The following is a 9,716-nucleotide window of genomic DNA, read 5'->3' as shown; positions in this document are numbered from 1 at the left end:
AACATAATTCTAAAAAATGGGATTGGTTTAGTATATAATTTATATGCGCGAATAATTTATAAGGAGACTTCACAGATTAGCTGGTCTCGCGCGCGCACGCTCGTACGAGAGGTTGTGGGTTTGAATCAAGGGAAATGAGAGGAGGCTGGAAAATTAAATTTCCAGCATGGCCACGTGGTGCGTGCAGGGGTGGGGGCCAGGCGTAGGCGGGCGGGCCCACGCCCAAGCTCGGCCTTGCCGCTTATACACTGGTGCGGTAACAGCAACGATTTTAAAACCGCCACTAAAATTCAAAATTTTTGAATTTTTTTGAAAATTCAATATTTTACAATTTTTTTACAGCGATTTCGAAACCGCCGCTAAATCACTTAGTTTGTGGCAGTTTACAAATCATCGCAAAAAATAGCATTTAGAGGTGATTATTCCAACGGTTGCTGAAAATCGTCGCTAAATGTTTCGCGACGCTTGATATAGCAATAGTTTTCAAAATTGCCACTAAATTACGTTAACCGTCGCAAAATTCAAAAAAATCGCCGCTAAAAAAATCAACATTTAGCAGCGATTTTTTTGTAGCTTGCCTCAAGCTCGAGCTTGATTAGCATAGCCCGAGCTCGAGCTCAGCTCAGGCTCGAGCTCAAGCTCGAGCGAGTCCGAACCTAAGCTTGGTCTCGAGCTGGAATTTATTGAAGTTTTATTTTTAAAAAACTTAATAAATCGTTGTACAATAAAAATAAATATCAATATGATAATAGATAAATATACCTAAATGAATCCAACTTAATAATCAACAAATATAACATTGACATAATAATTAAGTAATAATAATTTCACAAATTACAATAAGCATAATATCATTTACCGTATACAAAGATAATCAAATTACTTGTCTAGTTATTTTTAAAATACAAACATAATCAAAATTACAACACAACAAAGATATTTTTAATTTAACTTCAAATTAGCTACTCCAAATATCAGCCTGCAATTTGAAATTGTAATATTAATTAGTAATGTAAGCACCCCCGCCCGGATATCCCAACCACCCGGTCTATCCGAACGAGTGCGCTCACAGAAGGGAAGAGGAAAAGACAAAAGACAGAAATGCCCTGGCATGCATAAATAAGAAATTTAACAGCGGAAGCAAAACGGTAAACATGCATGCCCACAAGCACCCCGCTGATACAGCGGTCATGAAGTATATAAAAATACATACAGACCCTGTGCCAACAATAGGAGGTACAAATGACAACCTGGCACAGTCAAAAATAAAAGACAGCGACTCTAGCAAAACATCAGAGATGACGGGGGCAGCTAACTATACACCTTACCAACGCGGCCGGCTGCTAAATGGAACGATCCTCGCCCTCGGCCTTTGCTTTACCCTTACCTGGAATGATGGAAAGCAAGGTGAGTCGCAAGACTCAGCAAGTTTATAAGAAATGAAAGGCTATAAATAAAAGAAGAGACCATCCCAAACACAGCCCCACAAGTACACACAAGTCATGAGACGTTACAACACAACAGTGCAGTATAGTGAAAGCACATACCGGTCCTTGGGGCCCACACAAGACACCTGGCACCCAAGTCCCATACCAACCTGCCGCTGCCCTGGAAGGCAACAATATCCTCAACAAACCTGTGCGCACTGTCCCGGGGCGGTACTCCCGTCACCCGTATCCACGTCGGTACTCCCGACAACCGAGCCATAGGCTCCCTCGGAACGGTACTCCCGTCCGAGAACTAAATACTATCAGTAGCCATGCAATGCACATAAAATGCAATGGCGTAGTGAGCATCAACGTGATACCAGGCGCCCATACATCCAAGCATCAGGCCATGCTCCGCCCATATAGTAAGCCACACACGATGCATATGCCCGTGCTGGATGCATCATAATCAAGCTAAAATGCCCGTGACCAAGCATAACCAAATCATGTTAATCCCAACATGCAGCCCGTACCCATGTGCACATCAAGCCATGCAACGAGAATAAAATATAAGCAGGCATGCTATAATCACATAACGGCTAAGCAAGTTAGCAGTGCCTGGCACCGGTCAACGGTCAGTGGGTAGGAGAGACTCGCCGGCGGCCTAAGGTAGACCGTACGACAGTCACTCCGTCACCGAACCGTCGATCCCAGCACCCACTGCACAACCGCTCCAGCTAGAAAATAACCAAAAATCCAATTAATACCCGAACCGCTAAGAACCTAGCCCCGGGTGAGTACGGCATCATTCCCAACAGGCAGGGGGGTGGCACAAACCCCCATAGGCAACCAACGAATAAAACCCACGAGATCCATTTAATAAATTAAATCTTAAACTAATCGTTTAAAAACTTCATAATTAATTAATAGCCAAAACAAATGAAGAGAGGCCCAATAAATCGCCAACGAAAGAAACGACGAGATAGGTAAGAAGAACTTGCCTTATCAGAGATATCCTTAGGCTCGTTGGGTCCAAAAGTAGTAAAAATTATACAAACTGCAATATCCCAATTATTTGCCAAAATTAATAAAATTGGACGCAAAACGAAATTCTGACCGTACAGAATATTAATTACTAGCTGCTCTACATACCTGGATAATTAAATCTGGAATTAAACACAATTTAATCTGAATTTTTCAGCCCCAAAATCTCACAATTTCTCCCGTGCGCGCTGCTGCTCTTTTCTGTAATTTCCTTACTGTTCGCATGCAAAAAGAACGCCCGAAATCGGGCTTAAATCGGCCAAAAACGAGCGGCTGAGGCGCGGCCACGTGGCAGCGCGCGGGCCAGCCACTGGGAGCCACCGCCATTGACGAAACGACGTCGTTTCGACGTCTAGAGGCTGAATTAAATCAGCCAAAAATCCCACCCCTCGCGCGCCTGCCCGCGGATTCGAAGCCGCGTCCACCGCCTGGCCGCCTCGCGCGCGACCGCTCGCGCTCGCATGCATCTTCAACCTATATATGCATTATGATATATTTAAGGTGATTTGAGCTCTTTTCTGCAATACACGCCAGCACCCAAAACTTTTCATTAATTGCACTAACGCCCACTTAATTAATTACATTAACTCCCGAAATTTCTGAAAATCCCATTATTGAATTTCTTTTAATTTTCCTGTAATTCCAGAAATTCCTAAAACAAATTAATTAATTATTTTAATTTCTTATTTCCTTAAAATCACATAAGTAAATTTTATTAAATCACAACAAATTATTTTAATATTTCCTTTAATTTAAATTACCCCAAAATTAAATTAAATTGGCATTTACGGGGCGTTACAAATCCTCCCCCCCTTAAAAGAATTTCGTCCCCGAAATTCGTACCTGGCTAGGCAAACAACTGAGGATGAAGTTGCCTCATGTCCTCCTCTAGCTCCCAAGTAGCCTCCTCAGGGGTATGTCGCTGCCACTGGACTTTCACATAGGGAATCGTGCGGCTACGAAGCACTTTTTCTTTTCGATCCACGATATTGGTAGGCAACTCGATGTACGACGAATCCTCTTGCACCACGAGCGGATGATAATCAATGACATGCCCGGGATCTGCCACGTACTTGCGGAGCATAGAAACATGAAAGACATCATGTACATGGGCTAACTGAGGGGGTAAAGCTAACCGGTATGCCAACGATCCGACTCGCTCCAATATCTCGAACGGTCCCACATAGCGAGGACTCAACTTGCCAGATACTCCGAAGCGTCGAACACCCCTCATCGGCATAACTCGAAGGAAAACATGATCACCCACATCAAACTCTAAATCTCGGCGTCGTCTATCAGCATAACTCTTCTGACGATCCTGAGCTGCCTTCATCCTAGCCCGAATCAACTGGATCTTTTCTGTCGTCTGCTCCACCAACTCCGGTCCAAGTAACGCTCGCTCCCCAGTCTCGGTCCAGCAAAGCGGTGACCTACACGGCCGCCCATATAATGCCTCAAATGGTGCCATCCCAATGCTGGCCTGGAAGCTATTATTGTAAGCAAACTCCACCAACGACAAATGGTCATCCCAGCTCCCATGAAAGTCCAGTACACAGGCGCGGAGCATATCCTCCAAAGTCCGAATGGTCCGCTCCGACTGCCCGTCAGTCTGAGGATGGAAGGCTGTACTGAAAGTCAGCTGGGTCCCCATAGCACTCTGCAACGCCTCCCAAAATCGTGAGGTAAACCGAGGATCCCTGTCTGACACAATACTAGCTGGGACTCCGTGCAGTCTCACCACCTCATCAATGTAAAGCTTGGCCAATCGATGAATCGGATAGGTCTTCTTGACAGGTAAGAAGTGCGCTGATTTAGTCAACCGATCGATAATCACCCATATCGAATCATACCCCCGGCTGGATCGTGGCAATCCTGAGACAAAATCCATAGCTATGCGTTCCCACTTCCACTCCGGCACAGATAAAGGTCGTAACAATCCTGCAGGCCTCTGGTGCTCAGCCTTAACCTGCTGGCACACTAAACATCGCGATACAAATTCTGCTACGCTCCTCTTCATGCCGCTCCACCAATACTGACGCCGTAAGCCCTGGTACATCTTCGTCGCTCCAGGATGGATAGTATAGGGAGAACGATGAGCTTCCTCTAGGATCCTCTGCCTGATATCACTGTCCCTCGGCACACAGATCCGTCCACGAAACAATAGCAAACCATTGTCCCTCTGACTGTACCCCAATGACCCAAATCTCTCCATATCAGCCATAATCTCGCCAACCTCCACATCCTGTCGCTGTCGATCGCGAATCTGACCCTCTAGATCCGAATGGATACTCATGGCAGCGCAATAAAGTGTAGGATTGTCTGGTGCCACAGAGATAGTAAGATCGCTCATCTGCTCCAGTAAGAACCACTCCTGCACCATCATAGCTGCAACTGATGCTCCACGGCGACTCAGTGCATCTGCTACCACATTGGCTTTACCTGGGTGATAGAGGATCTCGCAATCATAATCCTTAAGCAGCTCCAACCAACGTCGTTGTCTCATATTAAGTTCCTTTTGAGAAAATAAATACTTGAGACTCTTGTGATCTGTATATATCTGGACTCTCTCACCATAAAGATAATGCCTCCAAATCTTCAAGGCAAACACGACAGCCGCCAACTCCAGATCATGTGTGGGATAATTCTCTTCGTGCCTCTTCAACTGTCTGGATGCATAAGCATTCACTCGGCCGTCCTGCATCAAAACACATCCCAACCCTGCATACGAGGCATCACTATATACAGTAAATAACTCACCACTCCTGGGTATCGTCAGTACTGGCGCCGAAGTCAACCGCCGCTTCAACTCCTGGAATGATCTCTCGCAAGACTCATCCCAAATAAATCTGGTGCCCTTCCTTGTCAGCTTCGTCAGGGGAGATGCAAGCCGTGCAAAACCCTCTATGAATCGTCGATAATATCCGGCAAGGCCAAGAAAACTCCGAATCTCTGTCACTGTCATCGGTCTCGGCCAATCCATCACGGCTCTAGTCTTCTCTGGGTCTACTGAGATACCCTCTCCTGAGACCACGTGTCCCAAGAATACCACTCGGGTCTGCCAAAACTCACATTTCGAAAACTTGGCATATAACTGCTCATCTCTGAGCTTCTGCAGAACCACGCTCAGATGTGCCTCGTGTGTCTCAGGGCTCGGTGAGTAAATTAGGATGTCGTCAATGAAAACTATGACAAAAGAATCCAAATATTCCTTGAATACCCTATTCATCAGATCCATGAACACTGCAGGTGCATTGGTCAGCCCAAATGGCATGACCACAAATTCATAATGGCCGTAACGCGTGCGAAATGCGGTCTTTGCAATATCCTCATCTCTGACTCGCACCTGATGATAACCTGACCGCAAATCTATCTTGGAAAACATCGATGCACCACGCAACTGATCCAGTAAATCATCCACACGGGGTAGGGGGTACTTATTCTTGATTGTTACCTGATTAAGCTGTCGGTAATCTATACAAAGTCGCATAGACCTGTCCTTCTTGCGCACAAATAATACTGGGGCCCCCCATGGCGATGTGCTCGGCCGAATAAAACCTTTCTCCAAAAGATCTTGCAATTGCACCTTGAGTTCTTTCAGTTCATTGGCAGCCATACGGTAAGGAGTCTTGGAAATAGACTGCGTACCTGGCATCAGATCGACCGCAAAATCAATCTCTCGGTGCGGTGGTAGTCCCGGCAACTCATCTGGGAACACATCTGGAAAGTCTCGCACCACAGGATAGGCAGCCAACTCCTTCTTCTCCCCCGCTATCACGGTCACGAACGCAAAGTAGGCTTCACACCCACGTCGAATAAGTCTCTCGGCGTGCATAACCGATATCATCGGTGTAGTCACCACTGGCTTCACACCCCGGTATGTAACAACTGGTCTCCCCGGATGCTCAAATGATATTACCTTCCGACGACAATCAACCCGAGCATAGTGCCGAGAGAGCCAATCCACACCCAACAGTAAGTCAAAATCCTGGATCGCCAAAACAACAAGATCCCCCACAAATACCTGGTCGTAAATCCCTATCTCGCAATCCCTGACCATCTCACTCCCCAACAACACCGTCCCTCCCGGTGTCGAAATAGATAAATCATATGGTAAGGGGTTACACGGGATTGGGATCTTATGCAACAAATGGGGTGCTATAAAAGAGTGGGTGGAACCTGTATCAAATAGGGCACGTACGTCATGGCCATAGAGAGTAAGTATACCTTGCACTATATCACTGCTCTCAGCTGCCTCGGTCGCTGACACTGCAAATGCCTGTCCCTGCATCTGAACTCTCTCTGTAGGTCCTGGGCGCTGTGCTGCTGGAAGAGGTAATGGCGCTCCTGAACCCTGCGCCCTAGGTGCAGACTGTCTCTGAGCTGGTCTGGGCCCCACACCTCCAGTCCGTGGCCCTCCACTCTGTGCTGGCTGGGTGCACCTGTTCGCTCGGTGGCCCCTCTGTCCACAGCGAAAACAAATAATCTCCTGCCCTGTGGCCGGTGTAGCTGGTGGGGCTGGTGTAGTCGGTCTAGGCGCCTGTGGACAGTCTCTCTTCAAATGCCCCGGCTGACCACAGCGATAACATACATCCCGACGTACCTCCCGACACTGCCCCTGGTGTCTCTGCCCGCACTGCCGGCACTGTGGAAATCCCGAACTCTGGCTGCCTGCATCCCACTTCCTCTTCTTACTGCTGCTCCCTGCACCCTTCAAGACTAACTGCTCTGCTCGGGCCTCCAATCGATCCCTCTCCACCGCGTGGGCTCGCTGAACAGCCGTAGGGAAGTCAGGGGCCTCAATACCAGCCATGGCATGACGGATCTCTGGTCGTAACCCCCTCTGAAACTTGCTAACTCGACGCGACTCAGGGGTCACTAACTCAAGAGCATAACGAGATAATGCCACGAACTCGGTCTCATACTGCGTAACTGTCTTACTGCCCTGTTGTAACTCAATGAACTCAAACACCTTCTGCTCTCTGATCCAAGCTGGTACATAGGTCTCATTGAACGCCTCGACGAACTGTGCCCATGACGGACCTCCATCGCCATATCTCTGTCTGGTGGTCTCCCACCACCGCTCGGCGTCACCTCGTAACAAAAAAGTCCCCAGCCGAACTCTGTGGGCCTCTGCACAGTCTATGGATCTCAAATGCTTCTCCACCGCTAGTAACCAATCCTCAGCCACCGTCGCATCAGCGCCTCCACTAAACTCTGGTGGTCGCAGGGCCATAAAATCTCTAAGCACTGTAGCACCTGAACCGTCCCCTGTTCCCGACGTACCTGAATGCGACGCCTGGGCCGTAGCGGTCCTATCATCATGTCTGCGCTCCTGTCGCAACTGAGATGCTGCCAGTACATCTACAGCTCGTAAAATACCCGCTAATGTCTCCTGCATATCTGGTGGCCCTGGCTGTCTCTGCTCTCCCGCACCTGTAGCCTGAACCTCCGGAGTAGGGACAAGGTGTCCTCTACCTCGTGCCGACGGTCTACCACGACCTCGCCCACGTCGTGCGTCCATGATACCTAGACAACCAAATTTAATTAGAACGCATTTCGAAATAACAGACACGTCCTAACACTCTAACTCTACCTAACAGCCTTGGTGTACAGTTACTTGTCCCCCAAATAGACTTAATGACGCTCTGATACCAACATTGTAAGCACCCCCGCCCGGATATCCCAACCACCCGGTCTATCCGAACGAGTGCGCTCACAGAAGGGAAGAGGAAAAGACAAAAGACAGAAATGCCCTGGCATGCATAAATAAGAAATTTAACAGCGGAAGCAAAACGGTAAACATGCATGCCCACAAGCACCCCGCTGATACAGCGGTCATGAAGTATATAAAAATACATACAGACCCTGTGCCAACAATAGGAGGTACAAATGACAACCTGGCACAGTCAAAAATAAAAGACAGCGACTCTAGCAAAACATCAGAGATGACGGGGGCAGCTAACTATACACCTTACCAACGCGGCCGGCTGCTAAATGGAACGATCCTCGCCCTCGGCCTTTGCTTTACCCTTACCTGGAATGATGGAAAGCAAGGTGAGTCGCAAGACTCAGCAAGTTTATAAGAAATGAAAGGCTATAAATAAAAGAAGAGACCATCCCAAACACAGCCCCACAAGTACACACAAGTCATGAGACGCTACAACACAACAGTGCAGTATAGTGAAAGCACATACCGGTCCTTGGGGCCCACACAAGACACCTGGCACCCAAGTCCCATACCAACCTGCCGCTGCCCTGGAAGGCAACAATATCCTCAACAAACCTGTGCGCACTGTCCCGGGGCGGTACTCCCGTCACCCGTATCCACGTCGGTACTCCCGACAACCGAGCCATAGGCTCCCTCGGAACGGTACTCCCGTCCGAGAACTAAATACTATCAGTAGCCATGCAATGCACATAAAATGCAATGGCGTAGTGAGCATCAACGTGATACCAGGCGCCCATACATCCAAGCATCAGGCCATGCTCCGCCCATATAGTAAGCCACACACGATGCATATGCCCGTGCTGGATGCATCATAATCAAGCTAAAATGCCCGTGACCAAGCATAACCAAATCATGTTAATCCCAACATGCAGCCCGTACCCATGTGCACATCAAGCCATGCAACGAGAATAAAATATAAGCAGGCATGCTATAATCACATAACGGCTAAGCAAGTTAGCAGTGCCTGGCACCGGTCAACGGTCAGTGGGTAGGAGAGACTCGCCGGCGGCCTAAGGTAGACCGTACGACAGTCACTCCGTCACCGAACCGTCGATCCCAGCACCCACTGCACAACCGCTCCAGCTAGAAAATAACCAAAAATCCAATTAATACCCGAACCGCTAAGAACCTAGCCCCGGGTGAGTACGGCATCATTCCCAACAGGCAGGGGGGTGGCACAAACCCCCATAGGCAACCAACGAATAAAACCCACGAGATCCATTTAATAAATTAAATCTTAAACTAATCGTTTAAAAACTTCATAATTAATTAATAGCCAAAACAAATGAAGAGAGGCCCAATAAATCGCCAACGAAAGAAACGACGAGATAGGTAAGAAGAACTTGCCTTATCAGAGATATCCTTAGGCTCGTTGGGTCCAAAAGTAGTAAAAATTATACAAACTGCAATATCCCAATTATTTGCCAAAATTAATAAAATTGGACGCAAAACGAAATTCTGACCGTACAGAATATTAATTACTAGCTGCTCTACATACCTGGATAATTAAATCTGGA

General features: G+C 47.6%; 1 protein-coding gene across 1 annotated transcript; it reads right to left on the bottom strand.

Moving 5' to 3' along the window:
• Positions 1-4,594: 4,594 nt before the first annotated feature.
• On the bottom strand, positions 4,595-9,242 carry LOC127791705 (uncharacterized). The gene is made up of 6 exons (XM_052321683.1): positions 8,447-9,242; positions 7,394-7,997; positions 7,072-7,321; positions 6,696-6,930; positions 5,251-5,987; positions 4,595-4,654 (listed from the first exon to the last, which is right to left on the bottom strand). Exons 2-6 carry the CDS (start codon positions 7,990-7,992, stop codon positions 4,595-4,597), a joined length of 1,881 nt encoding a protein of 626 aa, XP_052177643.1. The 5' UTR covers positions 7,993-7,997; positions 8,447-9,242.
• Positions 9,243-9,716: the final 474 nt, after the last annotated feature.

Source organism: Diospyros lotus, chromosome 15 (genome assembly GCF_014633365.1).
Source record: "Diospyros lotus cultivar Yz01 chromosome 15, ASM1463336v1, whole genome shotgun sequence".
NCBI classification, from domain to species: domain Eukaryota; kingdom Viridiplantae; phylum Streptophyta; class Magnoliopsida; order Ericales; family Ebenaceae; genus Diospyros; species Diospyros lotus.
The sequence above is the reverse complement of the archived record's forward strand: the minus strand, read 5'-3'. Positions and strand labels throughout refer to the sequence as shown.